At 35.9% G+C, this 20,312-nt stretch overlaps 1 protein-coding gene across 1 annotated transcript in view; it reads left to right on the top strand.

Moving 5' to 3' along the window:
* The window catches only part of UBR3 (ubiquitin protein ligase E3 component n-recognin 3), a 205,850-nt gene that overhangs the window by 25,423 nt on the left and 160,115 nt on the right, over positions 1–20,312 (top strand). Inside the window, exons 2-4 of the mRNA XM_070803519.1 lie at positions 11,068–11,207; positions 14,161–14,319; positions 19,882–20,025. Coding sequence (XP_070659620.1) covers positions 11,068–11,207; positions 14,161–14,319; positions 19,882–20,025 — 443 coding nt within the window. The remainder of the gene's footprint in view (positions 1–11,067; positions 11,208–14,160; positions 14,320–19,881; positions 20,026–20,312) is intronic.

Raw genomic sequence — 20,312 nt, 5'->3', positions numbered from 1 at the left:
TGTAGTTAAGATTGTGACTAGGGTTATAGTCTTCTGAAGGCTTCTTGGGACTGAAGGGTCTACTTCCAAGATGAGTCACTCACATGCCTGTTGATGGGAGGGTAAGTTTTTCAAAATATGGGCTTATCATAGGACTGCTTGTAAAATTTAATTAATTTTATAATGACAATGAATTCTCCTAGACTTTGTCTGAAAAGTTTTTATTTCTAAGTTTTGAAAGTTATTTTATGTTAAGAATTCTGGATTTGCAGGGCTATTTTGTTTTAGCACTTTAAATGTGTTTGTCCATTGTGTTCTAGATTCTGTGATTTCTGATGAAAAGTCTGCTTTTATATACTGGTTGCTTTGTGAGTTCTTAGATCTGTAATATTATGATTTTCAATACATTTGGAAAAAATTTGACCATTCTTCACATATTTGTTCTGTTTCTCTTTCTCCTCTTTTTGGGATTCCAGTGTAAGGCAATATTGCTTGTTTTTAATCCCACTCCTCACTGAGATGCTCTTTTTTCTCAGTCTTCATGAATTATTTTGCATAATTTCTTATTGCTTTGCCAGTAAATTATTAATCTTCTCTTTCTAGTGTCTAATATACTATTATCCCATCAGGTGTATTTCTTTGCTACTAACATTATTTTTCATCTGTAGAAGTTTGATATGGGTCTTATTTATTATCATGGTGTAAGATTTTAGGAGATGCTGTTTCCTGCCCCTAAACTGTCTGGTTATTCAATTATCTCAATACCATTTCTCTGAGTGAGCCAAGTTTTTCTCATAGATTTGAAATCTACCTATGTCATGAATTAAATTCCACATATATTTGATTCCGGAGAAGGCAGTGGCAACCCACTCCAGTACTCTTGCCTGGAAAATCCCATGGACGGAGGAGCCTGGTAGGCTGCAGTACATGGGGTTGCTGAGGGTCGGACACGACTGAGCGACTTCACTTTCACTTTTCACTTTCATGCATTGGAGAAGGAAATGGCAACCCACTCCAGTGTTCTTGCCTGGAGAATCCCAGGGACGGGAGAGCCTGGTGGGCTGCTGTCTATGGGGTCGCACAGAGTTGGACACGATTGAAGCAACTTAGCAGCAGCAGCATATTTGATCCATTTTGGGAGTCACAGTAATTAATATGCCCATTGATAATATCTTTTCATGTGCCAGTGCTGCATTGTTTTCTTTCTGCCTTCAGGCATTCAATTTATAATTTATTTGCTATCTTAAAAGTTAAATATGTGTACATCTTTAATTTTACCTTCAAATCTTCTAATCTTATATGCCTTCTTTAAGTAAATTAGAACTTTTTTGTTGCTCAGGCACTCAGTCCTGTCCGATTCTGTGACCCCATGGAATGCAGCATGCCAGGCTTCCCTGTCCTTCACTATCTCCTGGAGCTTGTTCAAACTCATGTCCATTGAGTCGGTGATGCCATCCAACCATCTCATCCTCTGTCGTCCCCTTCTCCTCCTGCCTTCACTCTTTCCCAGTCTCAGGGTCTTTTCCACTGAGTCAGCTCTTCACATCAGGTGGCCAGAGTATTGGAGCTTCAGCTTGCATCAGTCCTTCCAATGAATATTTAGGGTTGATTTCGTTTAGGATTGACTGATTTGATCTCCTTTCAGTACAAGGGGCTGTCAAGAGTCTTCTCTAGCATCAATTCTTTGGTGCTCAGCGTTTTTTATTGTCCAGCTCTCACATCTGTACATGACTCCCCGAAAAACCATAGCCTTGACTAGATGGACCTTTGTTGGCAAAGTAATGTCTCTGCTTTTTAATAGCTGTCTAGGTTGGTCATAACTTTTCTTTAAAGGAGTGTCTTTTAGTTGCATGCCTTCAGTCACTGTCCACAATGGAGTCCAACAAAATAAAGTCTCTCACTGTTTTCCATTGTTTCCCCATCTATTTGCCGTGAAGTTATGGGACCAGATGCCATGATCTTAGTTTTCTGAATGTTGAGCTTTAAGTCAACTTTTTCACTCTCCTCTTTCACTTTCATCAAGAGGCTCTTTAGTTCTTCTTTGCTTTCTGCCATAAGGGTGGTGTCATCTGCATATCTGAGGTTATTGATATTTTTCCCGATAATTTTTTTTTTAATTTAATTTTTAATTTTTTTAAAGTTTATTTTTTATTGAAGGATAATTGCTTTACTGATACCAGTAATCTTGATTCTGGCTTATGCTTCATCCAGCCAAGCATTTCATATGATGTACTCTGCTTATTTATAAATTAAATAAGCAGGGTGACAATATACAACCTTGATGTATTTCTTTCCCAATTAGAACTTATAATTTTCATTAATCTTTTGCTTTTTTAGTACTTTAGGCCCCAGTAAATAATATTAAACCTATCTAGATGGAATTTAAAATGTTTCCTTTTATTTCTTAACTATTCATGTAATATAACAGTTTTAGACATGAGGTTAATCTGTTCTTTACTGAAGCCACGCCTGTGAAAGATGTAGAAATATAGAGATACAAGATACGAACGCATATAGGTGAATTTCTGTCCCAACTCTCTCTTTGTTTATTTTATAGTTTACTTAATTGCATTTATCATTAATGTCTACTCTCTAGAATGTAAACTGCCTAAAGGCTGGACAGCAACACTGTTTTGATTATTCTAACCTTAAAATAAATTAGTACCTGATAAAACTACTCTACTCTCATTACATTTGTTTTACAGAAGATTCTTAGCTTTTAATTTTCCATTGGAACTTTAGAATCACCTTGTTTATTCTTTATTGATATTTTTACTGAGGTCATATTATGTATGTAGATTTGTTGCATACCATATATATCTTTATGATATGACTTTTGTGATCTTCAGGAATCTTTTAGCAGTTTTATTAGATAGGTCATTTAGTGTTTCTGTTACTTCCCTATCTGTAAAGTGAAGAGATTATTTCAGGGGCTTTTAATTTGGGATGCATGTCTTTCTAGGGATCTCTATAAATTGTCGTTGTTTAGTTGCTAAGTTTAGTTGCTAAGTCGTGTCTCTATTTTGTGACCCCATTTATTGTAGCCTGCCAGGCTACTCTGTCTCTGTGATTTTCCAGGCAAGAATACTGGAGTGGGTTGCTGTTTCCTTCTCTAGGAGATATTCCCTCCTTCTCTAGGAGATATTCCCGGTCCAGGAATTCAGCCCGGCATCTCCTGCATTGTCAGGCGGATTCTTTACCACTGAGCTACCAAGAAAGCCCTCTCTATGAATTACCTTAGATTATATGTGAAATTATTCTTTGTATGTGATTTGTGCTGAGTTAGGAACGTAATGTACATGCCACAGTCTAATTTTTAGGGAGCTTATCTCAGATGCTTTTCTAATTTTTGAAATATGTGGTTGAGTTATTTGAGCTGGCTTCTCCTTGGCCTTCTTCCCCCCAGCCAAATCTTAGTAATTTGCAAATGGATGACCAAAATCCTCTGGTCCTTTTCCTTTCTTGCCATCCTATCCCTTTCCCTCTTGTCCTGTTCTGCCCCCTCTCTTTTTTTCAGCGTATAGGAACTCTGTTTTCAGTCATTTAAATTTGGTATTAGGGGAATCAGACGGAGGGTTTCTGGGATGCTGATAATATTTTGTTGCTTGATCTGATTGCTGCTAGCATGGATGTGTTCAGTTTGTGATACTTCATTGAGCTGAACACTTTGCTTTTGGGCAATTTTCTGTCAGTTCAATGAAGATTTTTTAAAAAGTTGAGGTAAAATAAAATTTGGAGATGCTATTTTATCAACTGTTTCCACAGTTCTATTTGACTATCCTATTTATTGCCATAACATCCTGCTTCACTAAGAAATATTTAACCTTTTTACTCATTCAGAACTGTTGGGTTCCTTGAAGAAAAAAATCTGTGACCTGTGAATTGCAAATGCAAACACATTACTTCCTGCCATTTTTCCTTTGGAGCCATACCGATGGTCTAAGAGCCCTCTTTCTATTCACCTGGGGAGAGATCTTTAGAACCTGATTGTATGTAGTCTCATTTGTCATACCTCTTGACAATACGCCCAACCCACAGAGCTTTGTATGCCTAGCCTAGCTCCTTCGTTTCATTTGGTCTGTAGCCCAGATGTCAAGTCTTCAGAAAGGCCTTCCCTGACAAACCCAATTTAAAGGTGCCTAATGGATCCGTTCTATAAATCAGGCTGTGGTATTATTTTGTAGAGCTTATTTTTCATATTAATTTGTTTTTCTATCCTCTGCCTCAACCCGCTTCTCCCCTCGAAAGAAAGTTAGCTGCATGAGAGCAAGGCCTCTATTCCTAAGGCGTAAGTGCCAGGCATATAGTGGTTCTTAAAAAGATGTTTGAAAACTGGAATTATTAAATGAATTCTGTTTTTTCTTTAATTGGATGCCCTTGAAATCATTTTTGGAATTCTACTATTAGATTAAATCTTTGTTTCACCAAACCTTTATTGAGCACTTGCTGTATAATATGTAAGATGCTTTAGTTCCCCATATTATTTCTCAGACTAAAATGCAAAAACCAGTTTTGTTTGTCAATCTCATAGTTTCTTATTGGAGAAGGAAATGGCAACCCACTCCAGTATTCTTGCCTGGAGAATTCCGTGGACAGAGGAGCCTGGTGGGCTACAGTCCATGGGGTTGCAAAGTCGGACACGACTGAAGTGACTTAGCACACACTCATAGTATCTTATAGTTATTTTTGTAACCTCAGTTTCCAAGTTGCTTAGACCATTCTTGCTGTTCCTTCACCTTTGTTCCAGGTTGAAATGTTATTCCTCAATTGACACTGACCTGACCTGCCTCTTGAGAAACCTGTATGCAGGTCAGGAAGCAACAGTTAGAACTGGACATGGAACAACAGACTGGTTCCAAATAGGAAAAGGAGTACGTCAAGGCTGTATATTGTCACCTTGCTTATTTAACTTCTATGCAGAGTGCATCATGAGAAACATTGGGCTGGAAGAAGCACAAGCTGGAATCAAGATTGCCGGGAGAAATATCAATAACCTCAGATACATAGATGACACCACCCTTATGGCAGAAAGCGAAGAAGAACTAAAGAGCCTCTTGATGAAAGTGAAAGAGGAAAGTGAAAAAGTTGGCTTAAAGCTCAACATTCAGAAAACGAAGATCATGGCATCTGGTCCCATAACTTCATAGCAGATAGATGGGGAAACAGTGGAAACAGTGGCTGACTTTATTTTCCTGGGCTCCAAAATCACTGCAGATGGTGATTGTAGCAATGAAATTAAAAGATGCTTACTCCTTGGAAGGAAAGTTATGGCCAACCTAGACAGCATATTAAAAAGCAGAGACATTACTTTGCCAACAAAGGTCCATCCAGTCAAGGCTGTGGTTTTTCCAGTGGTCATGTATGGATGTGAGAGTTGGACTGTGAAGAAAGCTGAGCGCCAAAGAATTGATGCTTTTGAGCTGTGGTGTTGGAGAAGACTCTTGAGAGTCCGTTGGACTGCAAGGAGATCCAACCAGTCCATTCTAAAGGAGATCAGTCCTGGGTATTCTTTGGAAGGACTGATGTTGAAGCTGAAACTGCAATTCTTGGGCCACCAGATGCAAAGAGCTGACTCATTTGAAAAGACCCTGATGCTGGGAGGGATTGGGGGCAGGAGGAGAAGGGGACGACAGAGGATGAGATGGTTGGCTGGCATTACCGACTCAATGGACATGGGTTTGGGGGAACTCTTGGAGTTGGTGATGTACAGGGAGGCCTGGCGTGCTGCGATTCATGGGTTCGCAAAGAGTCGGACACGACTGAGGGACTGAACTGAACTGAAGTGTTCTTCACTGTCTGTTCAGTAGCTCTTTTGAATTACTTTCTTTTGTAAACAGAAAGCTTTCTGTTTCTACATTCATGCTTATAAGCACTTCAGTTAAATTATATTAGGTTTAGGGGAGAATTTTAAGTTTCTTTGATTTTACTTAGATTTTGTGTACCCCATCTGAAAGAAGTTCTTAAGTTCCTGCTGCTGCTAAGTCACTTAAGTCGTGTCCGACTCCGTGCGACCCCATAGACGGCAGCCCACCAGGCTGCTCTGTCCCTGGGATTCTCCAGGCAAGAACACTGGAGTGGGTTTCCATTTCCTTCTCCAATGGATGAAAGTGAAAAGTGAAAGTGAAGTTGCTCAGTCGTGTCTGACCCTTAGCGACCCCATGGACTGCAGCCTACCAGGCTCCTCCGTCCATGGGATTTTCCAGGCAAGAGTACTGGAGTGGGGTGCCATTGCTTTCCCCATCTTAAGTTCCTATTTCCCTTTAAATAAAGATTTAGACTTTTAGGTGTAATGAACAGTGAAAGTGAAAAGTGAAAGTTGCTCAGCCCTGTCTGACTCTGCGACCCCATGGACTATCCGGTCCATGAAATTCTCCAGGCCAGAGTACTGGACCAAGTAGCCATTCCCTTCTCCAGGGATCTTCCCAACCCAGGGATTGAACCCAGGTCTTCCATATTGCAGGAGGATTCTTTACCAGCTGTGCTACCAGGGAAGCCCTTAGGGTGTAACTTAATTTTTTTTTTCCAACTTTTTTCATTCTATGATTAATATGGAAATGATATTTGGATGGGAAACAAAAGCAGCCGAGGAGGCTGTTCAGACCCTGCCTACCTATCTGTGTGAGGACTGAGGTAGTCTACCTGTCTCTACACTATAATCTGTTGGCCTGATGTTTTTAAGCTCTGCTTTAAGGGTAGATAAACTTAAGTAGTATGTGAACACTCTGTTTTATTTTTGTATGTTTGTATATTTTTTTTCTTAAGAAAGAGTTATAACTTTCATTAGATTCTGAAAAGGGTCTATTAGCCAAAAAAGGTTAAGAATGAATGTTCAAATTGTGGAACTAAAGCCAAATGAATGACATAACTTATTGTTCATTTTCGGGGTAGGTTTTTTCCTTTTGATTATACAGTTATACATATATTTATCTTACAGAATTTAAACATTGTAGGTACAATTAATGTAGACAGTAAAAGTATGCTGTATCCCATTTTCAGTTAATTTCTACCAAGTTTGGTGTACATTTCTCTAAGTATTTTTCTTCCTACAGATGTCATTTTCTTTTCTCTTCTTTTTCCAAAATTTTATTTATAAAAGAGGTTATTATATATATATGTACATATATATGTATGGTATGCAATTATTTTCTCACTTATTTTAGATATAATTCCACTTCAGTACTTGTTGATCTGCCTCATTCTTTATAACAAATTCAGTGTTTTTTATTGATCTACAAAATTTTGGTTAATCTTTATTCTATTACATGAGTAATTCCTAACTTTTTTGCATTGCAAACTGTGGTACAGTGAATATATCTGTAGATATATTTTTGCAAATTTAGAATTATTTCTATCTAATTACAAGAAAGAGAGATGCTCAGCTAAAGTTATGAATACCTAAAGTGTTAATGCTGTGCTGTGCTTATTTGTTACTCATTTGTTGCTCATTTGTGTCTCTTTGCCACCCATAGAATGTAGTTTGCCAGTCTCCTCTGTCCATGGGATTCTCCAGGCAAGATTACTGGAGTGGGTTGACATGCTCTCCTCCAGGGGACCATCCCAACCCAGGGCTTGAACCCAGGTCTCCTGCATTGCAGGCAGATTCTTTACCGTCTGAGCCACCAGGGAAGCCTCAAGTATTAATTGCTATTGCTATTGCTAAGTCACTTCAGTCGTGTCTGACTCTGTGCGACCCCATAGACGGCAGCCCACCAGGCTCCCCGGTCCCTGGGATTCTCCAGGCAAGAACACTGGAGTGGGTTGCCATTTCCTTCTCCAGTGCATGAAAGTGAAAAGTGAAAGTGAAGTTGCTCAGTCGTGTCTGTCCCTCAACGACCCCATGGACTGCAGCCTTCCAGGCTCTTCTGTCCATGGGATTTTCCAGGCAAGAGTACTGGAGTGGGATGCCATTGCCTTCTATTGTTAAAATGTCATCCAAAACTGGATCTATTTACCCTTCCACGTGTATGATAACAAATTTCTGAACATGCTTTCCAACGAGTTAATAAAGTGAATTTTCCCTAATCTGCAAGATGAAAAAACATTTTTATGTTATCAAAAATTTCAACCATACACAAAGTTAAAGATAGAACTTTGAACCTCCATAACCCATCATTGGAGAAGGCAATGGCACCCCACTCCAGTGTTCTTGCCTGGAGAATCCCAGGGACGGAGGAGCCTGATGGGCTGCTGTTTATGGGGTGGCACAGAGTCGGACACGACTGAAGCGACTTAGCAGCAGCAGCAGCAGCAACCCATCATTGGACTCAATGTTTATCAAGATTTTTGACTCGTTTGCCTCCTTTGCCTTTTTTCTGTTTTGCCAAAGTGTTTTGAAACAAATCCCAAACATATTTGATCACCCCCCAGTATGCTTCAGTATTCATCTTTTAAAAAATGCATTTTCTTTCTTAAAAAATTTTTTTAGCCTTTTAGTGGAGAAAATTTCATACAGGTCTAAAAGCAGTGAGTGTCACTTAATTGATAACAATATTTTATTAGGAAAAAACTCCTTTGGTGATGTTTTGTTAAGGACCAATTAAAACTACATTCTTTTTTCTTGATGTCTTAAAAATCTGAAAGTGGTGGTACTTTATTGGCTTTGACACTGGCCCACATTCTGCTTAATAAGTATAATATAACAAAACCCCTTATCAGTCTCCCAGTTTCTACAGTTAACAGCTCAAGCTGGGCTTTGTATACTCCTACTTATTTTCCTTTACACAATCAAATTATTTTGAAGCTAATCTCATACATTGTAGCATTTTATTCATAAACATTTATATAGAGGTATGTAAAAGATAGGACTGTTCTATTCAGTGATAACCACAATGCTGTTGTCATACCTAAACAAAGTTAATTCCTTATTACTGTTAAATATCCATCAACATTTACTTACATAACCACAATGCCATTTATGTTACCTAATAAAATTGTTTAACAAACTAGTACTCAGTTCTTAATTGGACTTCTGTTTTCTAAAAAATGCCTTTTTCAAGTTGGTTTAGGTTAGAATCCGTTCACATGTTACATTTGGCTACTGGGCCTTTCAAGCTCTTTAACTGGTGCTCCTTCTACCTCCTTTTCCTCTCAGCCACTGACAGGTTGCTGTGATCAGTTGCAGTGGAGTCAGTTGTCCTATATAATGTTCTACTTTCATGATTTTTCTATTTGCTTTCTTACGGTGTCATTTAACTTATTTCTTTATCTCTTAGCTCTAGAGACTTCACTACTTAGCTCTAGTGTCATTTAGGTTCAACTTGTTTGGTAAAAACTCTTTGTAAATGGCACTGTGTACTTCAGAAGCATCACAGCATCTGATTTTTTTTTTCCTCTCCTGTGGTGATACTAAGATTGATATGGATGTAACAGTCTGTTCTCTAAGTGGTAAATTTTTCTTTAAGCCTTTCTTTAATGACTCCATTCCATGGGTCAGTTATTTTATAGGTATCACAAAATGGAGATTTTCTAATTGCTCATTTTTTGTTTTAATAAACTTAATTCATTTGATTACTGCAGAACTTGAACATCTTTTCATATGTTTGTTGGTCATTCACTTTTGTGAATTGCCCATGACCTTGGATGATTTTTTTATGAATTACTTTCTTTTTAACCCATTTTTCAAGAGTTTAAAGATCATAGATATTAATCTTGTATATGTTATAAATGTTTTTTCCAGTTTGTAATTGTTTTCTGCATAGAAACTTTTAATTTGTGTAGCCAATTTTTATCTTTCTTCTATGACTTTTGTTTTTAAATCTTACTTTGACTTTTGTTCTTTGAGATAATATAAGTAATAGTTTATTTTCTTTCTGGTAAATTTTTTCCTGCTTGATTTTTCATCTGTGTGGAATATAGTTTGTATATGGTATAAGATAAGGATCAAATTTATTTCCTGCGTGTAATCAATTAGTCCTTTAGCAATTTATTGAAAATCTTCTACCCCCCCACATTAATTGACTTAGGCATTACATAGTCTGTTTCTGGAATCCATTGTGGTTTATTGATAACATAATATCACAGATTTTATTTTGTTTTTATTAAAAAATTCTTTTATTGGAGTATAGTTAACAGCAAAGTGAATCAGTTATATATATATGCATATATCCACTCTTTTTGATTCTTTTCTCATATGGGTCAATATAGAGACATTACACATATTTTAAATTATATTGGATTTGTCCTATGTTTTAAAGTGTAGGTCACTGTCATTAATCATTTTGTAAGACGTTTTACTTATTTTCTTTCACACATATGATTTTCCATTTGAACTTTAGAATTAGTTTGTGATTAGTCCCATTGAAATTTAAATCTAATGTCATTGCGTTTGGTGGGAGAGACTTTTTTTTTTTTTTAAGGGAATGTGGTTTTTCTCTGTTCAGATTTTTTATGTTTTTCAGCTAAAATAGTTTCTCCATCTGTTGTAATAAGTTTCTTTCTAGGTATGTTTTATGTTTAGTGTGTTTATTTTGTGTTTGGTCACAAAATAGCTTATTTATGACTACCCAGATTATAAATATAGTTTACTTCAGTTTTGCTCAAATATACCAGTCATACTTTAAAATTAGTATAAGATCAGAAGAAATGTGCATACTTAAGTGTATATACTTTTCAAATAAACTTTAAGTATTTGTATCACTTATCTACTCATTAATGCAATAAGTTCAAAATAGTTAAGGAATGAAAAATGCAAGTTTTTAAAATAATTCCAAGTTTATAATTCCCAAGTTTGGGAAATAATCAGTTTGTATTTAATGATTTATAAAGAGTGAAAGTAATAAATTAATCCTTGAAACTAATAAATTGCAGTTAAAATGTATAAAGTCAGTAACAAGATTTACTTTTTGTATTCTAGTTGAAATGTAACTGGTATGATGTCTTATTAGGAAGAAATCTTCCTCAGTGCCAATTTTTATTTAAAGACCAGTTAAAACTATATTCTTTTAACTTGGTGCCTTAAAATCATAAAAAGAGTAATACGTTCCTTTTGATATTGGCCCACATTCTTTTTATGGATATTGTAAATAGAATTAATATATTCTTAGCAGATTTGACAGCACCATTAATTTTTTTTTCTTTTTCCTATTACAGGTTTTGCAAAAGGCATCAAATTAAATCAAGTTCAAATATTCCTTGTGTCCCCAAAGACTTACTGATGATGTCTGAATTTGTTCTTCCAAGATTTATTTTTTGTCTTATTCAGTATTTAAGAGAAGGCTATAATGAACCAGGTATGTTTAATCCACTTTTTGTTAGTACTCTTTTTAAGTTCTCAATTAATAAAGTTTAGCACTAACAATGAGGTGAATTTTTTCAGATACCTTTTTTTTTTGGCTTAATGTTTTTTATGTGATAACTATGATATACTAAATAAAGGCACACTAAATATCAATTATATGACTTCATAGATACCTTGTAGTAGGCAGAATGTGGCAATCTCTTTTGCTCGGTTGTAAATGTCTCTGATCAAACTTATTTGGCCTTCTGGAGAAGAGGAAATAATTATTTTATGGGATTGAAGTGATTTAATTTGTGATTATATTGTGATAGAGCAGAATTAAGAAGTCCTGAAAGTGTTTGACTTTAACTTAGATTTTTAGGAGATAAACTATTTCACCAATCTCTTTCCCTCCTCCTTTTTTGTAGAGGTATATATATTTATTCCCTTCTGTGTATAACAACTTAGGGAACAAATTGCTTATTCCCATATTGTTGGTAGAATGTATATCTGTGAGCATCCTGATTGTATTGAAAAGAGAAAAGAAACATGCAAATTACCAATATTATTCTTACTTTTTAAGATGTAGTCACAATCTTGATTAATATGCTTTAGTTAAATGTCTCGATTTAGATATCATTTATTAAAGTTCTTAATCTGACATTGTGAATTACAGGTATCAATTAGTGGTATGAACCAAACATTAACTTTTTATGATGTCTTTTGCCTTTCTAGAGATACTTGCATTTTTATCATTTAAAGGACTCCATTTGCATTACTTTTAGAGCTTTTAGATTATTTAATACTGTAAGTAATCTTAAATCCAATTTGAAACTATGGCACACATGTTTATCTTCTCTCTTGCATCTAGAAGTGTGAAGAATTATAGTATCGTCAGCATTTCTAAAACTATTATGTTATTTGCATTGTGAGCAAATGCTTATAGTTCCTCACTTCTACATTTTAAGCAGAATATACAGTCTTTTGTCAAATACTTCTGGTATGCATTAAAATAGAGAAAGGAATATTGTTTTGATTTAGTCCCAAACTGCTTTCTCTTTGGAATGAAGGAACTGGAGACCAGCAGGGTTATTGAAATTTCTTACCATTTTATTTCACATATGTTAGTTAACAGATTTTTTTGGATATTCACATTTTATGCTGCAAGTGTCCTATTTTAGAAAAATAATAGGTAGAAATCACATTATGCAAATCTTAAAGCTTACCATTAGTTTAATCAAAGAATAATTAATATAAGAGTATATATTATATTTATATTTTCCTTGGTGACACTTAGCAGTTACAAGAGGTGGATGACATGGGTACATAGCTTTGATAATTATGTTACCATTACCCGAAAACATAAAGGAATGAATGGAAGCACTTTTTTTGTTTTAAGATGAATTTTGTGAACTTAGGTTCATGAAGTTTTCCTCTCTGTATTACTGCTTGTACTCAGCATTAATTTCTTATGTCTGTGCAAAAGTAAACTACTGCATTCATTTGTGTATAGATCACTGTTTGAAATTAAAGAGAAAAAAAAAAGATAAAAGAGAGTACTTGAAATCATCTAATGTGAGATAATGGAAGCTGAGATAATTTCATGGTTGGACAGTTACCTGGAGTTCTATTTTCCATTTCACCCTACCATCCTTTCTGTCAGAGCCTGTGTTAGAGCCCCTGGAAATAAAAAACAAATGTTAATTAAATTTCTACTAATAAGTCATTGGGGAGAACAGAAAGAAGAATAATACACAGTATGGTTTTCCACTGAGAAAGTAAGGTTTTTGGCTTGGATTCCATGACTCAGAGTTATCTGGAATTTTATTCACAGATTATCTTTTAACTAGGTTGAGGGTTCCTTGGGGTTAGGAACTACGTCTTACTTAGTTTTGCTTCTCAGTGCTGGTCATAAAGTAGATACTCAATAAATGTTTAAAGAACTTGATATCTCCTTTTTTGGGCACAGAAGCCCCCTGTTAGCTCCCTTATATGCATTCTTCTTTTAACCAGTTATGATTAAGCTCTAAATCTCTCTCTTCATGTCTTTCTTTTAGACCTCAGTTTTTCTAAGACATCTTTTTTTTCTTTTCCTCTTAACTATTCTTTTTAAGTTGCTAGATTTCTAGATTTCTTCTCTTCCCCTCTTACCAGCGTATCTTGCCTGGTATTTTAAAATTGTTTTAGTAAAAACATTCATATTTTTCTAATTAGTTGCTTTGACCTTTAGCTAACATGAGTCTGTATTTTTGGAATATGATAAAGGATGGGTTATTTGCTACACAGATTTTAATTTAGAACTGACATATTTTTGTCCTAATATTCTTATACTATCTGAATATATTTGATTTCTGTCTTGTTTTGTTTTAGAGAGTAATCTTAACTTTTTCTTGAACTCTGTTCATCTAATTTTGAGATGATCTTTTGATTACATGTATATATCTGTTAAGTATAGAACCCTAAGTTGAATGCATTTTACACAGATTAAGTGATTAATACTTTGTGAGTGAGTGAGTGAGTGAGTGAGAAAGTCTCTTAGTCATTTCTAACTCTTTGTGACCCCATGGACTGTGGCCCACCAGGCTCCTCTCTCCATGGAATTCTTTAGGCAAGAATACTGGAGTAGGTTGCCATTTCCTTCTCTAGGGGATCTTCCTGACCCAGGGATTGAACCCATGTCTCCTGCATTGTAGACAGATTCTCTACTGTCTGAGCTACTTGGGACATCTAGTACCTTATGAAGTCATCTCTTTTCTCCATCAGTCTTTTCTTAGAGGACTGAATTCCTAAACAAGTCTGCCCTAGCTAGGTGCTGAGTAGGTGCCTGCTTTCTGAAGAGTTCTTAAATTAACTTTTTGATTATAAAATGCTGTTATCTGAGTTACTGTGTTTTTAAGGGAATAAAATATTATTCTTAGCAAAATATTTTAAAGAAAATTGATTGCTTTTTTTTTTTTTTTTTTTAGCAGCTGATGTTCCATCAGAGAAAGACCTTAATAAAGTCCTTCAGCTTTTGGAACCTCAAATTTCCTTTTTAGAAGATCTAACTAAAATGGGAGGAGCAATGCGATCTGTTCTTACTCAGGTTTTAACAAACCAACAAAACTACAAAGATCTGACTTCTGGTGAGTAAAATTTCAAAGGGAAGAAAGTTAAAATTTACTTACATTATTATAATAATGAAAAATTATGTATTTTAAAACTTAAAATGTAGATTATTTTAGTAGAATGCTAAAGCTAAAAGTTATTGAGAATACTTCTTATATTATGGATAAAGAAACTGAACCCCAGAAAAATTAAATGACCAATTCAAGACATCACAATTAACTGATTTTGGAGTTGGGACTAGAACCCAGACTTCCCAAGTTTGGTGTGACATATTTGTAATTATACTTTACCTCCCTTTCTCCAAACAATAACAGCCATCATTCTTGTGTCTTCATGTTTGGTATCCCTAAACTTTTGTGTGGGATTTTATAGTGATGTAGAAAAACCCCGGAGTTTATAGTGATGTAGAATTTAAATTATGAAACTTAAAGTTGTTAAATATGTTTGTACTGTAATATAAAATAGTTTTTACATCTTGGTAACTTAGCTCAAATTTGTCGTTTGGTAAATATATCAATTATTTTAAAATCTTATGAATATTTTAAATAATGTTCTTTGTGCTTTTAAATAATGTTCTTTATGAACAGCATGTTTTGAAAATTGAAATTTATCTTCCTTCTTTAGAGTGGTGAAGTTTTTATGTGTATTGTTAATTACATGTTATTTATAGATAGTCTCATCTGATTGGCTTTGGGCTATATATTAGAGCTTGGGTGGGGAAGGTACATAGTAAACCAAATATTCCTATCCCTGCCCTTACAAAACTTATGGTCTAGTGAGGGGAGGTGACATTAACAAAACCTCCATACCAAAAAATTGCTAGCCCTTATGTCATAACATAAAACTGGAAAAAAAATGTGAGGCAGTTGTTTTCAGACATTAGACAACAGGAAACACAAGACTGTAAACCTTTGAGAGAAACAAAAAGCAAGAGGTGGGCCTCACAATTCTCTGAATCTCTCTCTGGGGAAAACTTTCTGACTAACGGGGAGGGCTGGCATTGAAGCAGAGTGTGGTGGTCCAGCTGAGTTAAGGGGGCAGAGGTCACAGTTTAGGGCAGCTGAAGCAGTTGGAGCCTGTGGAATCTTTGGTGCAGAATAGCAAGAATTTGTGGGTCAGATGTATGAGGAACCTGAAAGTGCTTGGCTGAGAACTGAGATACACACATACAGGATGAGACTACCTAAGACTTACTAAAGAGGGCTGTGGGGTTAATGGCAGATAGTGAAGATAAATATAATAGAGATAATGGAAATTAGGCAGTGTTGGGAGACACTGGAGTATCAGCTCAACCGAACTGGAGAGACCTTATTAATAAGCTAGGCATCAAGTTGACACACCAGAAGGCCATATACCTTAGAGTAAGTTCTACTCCAGGTCAGTCTTAATGAAGCCTAGAACCCTGACAGAGTTTGGAGATTATTCCTGCCAATTTACAGGGCTTTTAAAGAATCTTGAAAGTGAAAGTGTGAGTTGTTCTGTTGTGTCCGACTCTTTGCGACCTCATGGACTGTAGTCTGCCAGACTACTCTGTCTATGGAATTTTCCAGGCAAGAATACTTGGGAAAGAAAGGGATTGGGTTGCCATTCCCTTCTCCAGAGAATCTTCTCAACCCAGGGATCAAACCCGGGTCTCCTGCATTATAGGCAGATTTTTTTACCATCTGAGCTACGAGGGAAGCCCAAAGAATCTTGGGCTTTCCATAAATTTGCCCCTTCAGTTCAGTTCAGTCTAGTCACTCAGTCATGTCCGATTCTTTGCGACCCTATGGACTGCAGCACTTCAGGCTTCCCTGTCCATCACCAACTCCTGGATCCTACTCAAACTCATGTCCATCACTTCGGTTTTGCCATCCAACCATCTCATCCTCTGTCGTCCCGTTCTCCTCCTATCTTCAGTCTTTCCCAGCATCAGAGTCTTTTCCAGTGAGTCAGTTCTTCTCATCAGGTGGCCAAAGTATTGGAGTTTCAACTTCAACATTAGTTCTTCCAGTAAATATTCAGGACTGATTTCCTTTAGGATGGACTGGTTTGATCTTTTTGCAGTCCAAGGGATTTTCAAGAATCTTCTCCAACACCACATTTCAAAAGCATTAGTTCTCCGGTGCTCAGTATTCTTTATAGTCCAACTCTCATTCCGTACATGACTACTGGAAGAACCATAGCTTTGACTAGATGGGCCTTTGTTGGTAAAGTAATGTCTCTGCTTTTTAATATGCTGTCTAGGTTGGTCATAGCTTTTCTTCCAAGGAGCAAAGCATCTTTTAATTTCATGGCTGCAATCACCATCTGCAGTGATTTTGGAGCCCTCCAAAATAAAGTCTGTCACTGTTTCCACTGTTTCTCCATCTATTTGCCATGAATTGATGGGACTGGATGCCACGATCTTAGTTTTCTGAATGTTGAGCTTTAAGCCAACTTTTCCACTCTCTTCTCTTTCACTTTCATTGAGAGGCTCTTTAGTTCTTCTTCACTTTCTGCCATAAGGGTGGTTTCATCTGCATATCTGAGGTTATTGATATTTCTCCTGGCAATCTTGATTTCAGCTTGTGCTTCATCCAGGCTGGCATTTTGCATGATATTCTCTGCATATAAGTTAAATAAGCGGGATGACAGTATATAGCCTTGACGTACTCGTTTCCTGATTTGGAACCAATCTGTTGTTCCATGTCCAGTTCTAACTGTTGCTTCTTGACCTGCATGCAGATTTCTCAGGAGGCAAGTAAGGTGGTCTGGTATTCCCATCTCTTTAAGAATTTTCCACAGTTTGTTTTGATCCACACAGCCAAAGGCTTTGGCGTAATCAGTAAAACAAAAGTAGATGTTTTTCTGGAACTCTTTTGCTTTTTTAATGATCTTGGCAATTTGATCTCTGGTTCCTCTGCCTTTTCTAAATCCAGCTTGACTATCTGGAAGTTCTCGGTTCACGTACTGTTGAAGCCTGGCTTTGCGAGTTTTGAGCATTACTTTGCTAGCGTGTGAGATGAGTGTAATTGTGCAGTAGTTTGAGCATTCTTTGACATTGCCTTTCTTAAGGATTGGAATGAAAACTGACCTTTTCCAGTCCTGTGGCCACTGCTGAGTTTTCCAAATTTGCTAGCATACTGAGTGTAGCACTTTCACAGCATCATCTTTAAGGGTTTGAAATAGCTCAACTGGAATTCCATCACCTCCACTAGCTTTGTTCAAAGTGATGCTTCCTAAGGCCCACTTGACTTCACATTCCAGGATGTCTGGCTCTAGGGGAGTGATCACACCATTGTGGTTATCTGGGTCATGAAAATCTTTTTTGTATAGTTCTTCTGTGTATTCTTGCCACCTCTTCTTAATATCTTCTGCTTCTGTTAGGTCCATGCCATTTCTGTCCTTTATTGTGCTCATCTTTGCATGAAATGTTCCATAGGTTATCTCTAATTTTCTTGAAGAGATCTCTAGTTTTTCTCCATTCTATTGTTTTCCTCTATTTCTTTGCATTGATCACTGAGGAAGGCTTTCTTATCTCTCCTTGCTGTTGTTTGGAACTCTGCATTCAAATGGGTATATCTTTCCTTTTCTCCTTTGGCTTTCTCTTCTCTTATCAGCTCTTTGTAAAGCCTCATCAGACAACCATTTTGCCTTTTTGCATTTCTTTTTCTTGGGGATGGTCTTGATTGCTGCCTCCTGTACAGTGTCACGAACCTCCATCCATAGTTCTTCAGGCACTCTGTCTCTCAGATCTAATCTGTTGAATCTGTTTGTTACTTCCACTGTATAATAGTAAGAGATTTGCCCCTTACAAACTAAAACTGAGTCTTCAGAAATTCTATGTGATCAAGCTGTAAGTCTTGCAGAATTAAAATTAACACTCTTCAAAGGAAGATAGCAGAACCCAGAATCTTTGATAATGTGTCATCAGAATGTCCAATATACAATAAAAACTGTTAGACATACAAAAAAATAAGAAATTGTGCAGTGTAACTAAGAAAAAGGACACTAATAGAAATTGACCTTGAAATGGCCTAGATGTTGGATTTAGTAGATAAAGAGATTAAAAAACTATTACATATATGTTCAAGAAGTTAAAGGAAAATATGTTCAACTTAATTAAGAAATAATTAAAGGAAAGTTTGTGTGCTTTTGGCCACACTGCATGGGATGCGGAATCTTAGTTCCATGACCAGAGAGTGAACCTGCACCCCCTGCAGTGGAAGCAGGGATTCGTAACCACCGGACCACTAGGGAAGTCTCTGAAATATATTTTGTTAATTAAAAGTATTGCAAAAATTTCATTTATTGTTACCGAGATAAACACATGATTTTTATTATTCAGAAGATATTTAGTCATTTCTTATGTAGGACCCTTGAAGTCCTTTATTTTTTATAAACTGTGGTTGTTTTTAATTTTGGACTTGAAGGATAGATGTATTCGTGTCTAATCTGTGCTGAAAGTTTTATTTTCATTTTTGTTTTTTTTAAAATTAGACCAGAGATTGGGCAGAGATTTAAATAAACAAAGCTATTCTAAGTGTTGAGAGTAGCAGAGAGAGGAAATTGAGGAAAGCTCAGCAAATATTAAACAAACTCATTTACTATATATTTTTATAATCAGAGAGATTGAAACCTTAATTAAAGATGTATAGTCTCCGTGTGTGTGTGTGTGTGTGTGTGTGTGTGTGTGTGTGTGTGTCTGTTTGCTTAGTCACTCAATTGTGTCTTGACTCTTTGTCACCCTATAGACAGTAGCCCGCCAGGCTTCTCAGATTAAGAGGTGGCAAATGACATGGTAACTTGGCTTTCAGAAAATAATTTTTTCTTTTAAAGAACTTTTAAATGTCAGTATTTTTCTTTTATTATTCTTCTATTCTCCATAATATATTAGGAATCAAAGTAGAAGACAAACTTGGCATTAATATGATCAAATGCTAAATGAAATGTCTAGGATTGTTAATTCTAGAACCTAAACTTCTCAAAATTTTGGAATAAATTTGTTTTAAGTGATACTTCTGTACAAGTTATGCTTTTAATTACTTCAGTGTCATTATAAAAACATTTTATGCTTGGCAAAACAGAAATTAAGAATAGTCTCAGTTATAATATTTGAAAATTCCACTCTTTTTCCCTAGGAAGCCTTTCCAAAAACTTTGCTTTGGGTCTGGTTGCATGGTATTATAAGAGCACAGATTGTGAAACCAAATGGTGAAGTCTGCTGCAGATTTGTCACTTAACCATATTATCTGCCTTTCTGTACAATAAAAGTTCCTTGAAGATAGGAATCATGTTTTATCAATCTTTGAACCCCCTGTGTTTTGTATATAATCTCTGGCATCTTTAAGATGCTCAACTGCTTACTGGATTTCATTATTTGCCATAAACATGCTGTACATAATTAATGCCAAACATGAGCACAGAAATGTCTGATAGCTATTTTATATTATTCATTCTAGGGTTTCCCCTCCAATTAGAATAGTCATCTAAAAAAAAAAAAAAAAAGAATAGTCATCTATTTTATATGTGTATACATTATTTATTGAGGTGGCTGTATTTATGTTTTGAATGGAATATTTTTTTTTTCTGACTTTTAAATGTACTTTAAATATTAGGTCTTGGAGAAAATGCTTGTGCAAGGAAGAGTCATGAAAAATACCTTATAGCTTTGAAGAGCTCTGGACTTACATATCCTGAGGATAAACTTGTATACGGTATACAAGAGCCATCTGCTGGCGCTAGCACTCTGGCAGTTCAAGGTTTGTTTAAATATTTAATTTGAACAATGGTAACTTTTCTGTATTAAAACAAGAAATCCCTCAAGCTTTACTCATTGAAAAAATTTAAGCGCTGTGTCATTTTTTGTAAGGAAAGTAATAAAAGTAGTAAAAATTTGTAAGCAAGAAAGGATAGATTAGTCAAAGAAGATACTTTGTTTTTCTTCAAAGGGATTCAGTTAGTTTATCAAAGGTTCTAGTTTGAACTCATGAAAAATATAGCACTTGCTATTTAGGAGTACCCCAAAACTTTAGTAGTTCAATATTTT

This window comes from Bos indicus, chromosome 2 (genome assembly GCF_029378745.1).
Source record: "Bos indicus isolate NIAB-ARS_2022 breed Sahiwal x Tharparkar chromosome 2, NIAB-ARS_B.indTharparkar_mat_pri_1.0, whole genome shotgun sequence".
NCBI classification, from domain to species: Eukaryota; Metazoa; Chordata; class Mammalia; order Artiodactyla; family Bovidae; genus Bos; species Bos indicus.
This window is presented reverse-complemented; position numbering and strand designations above follow the sequence as displayed.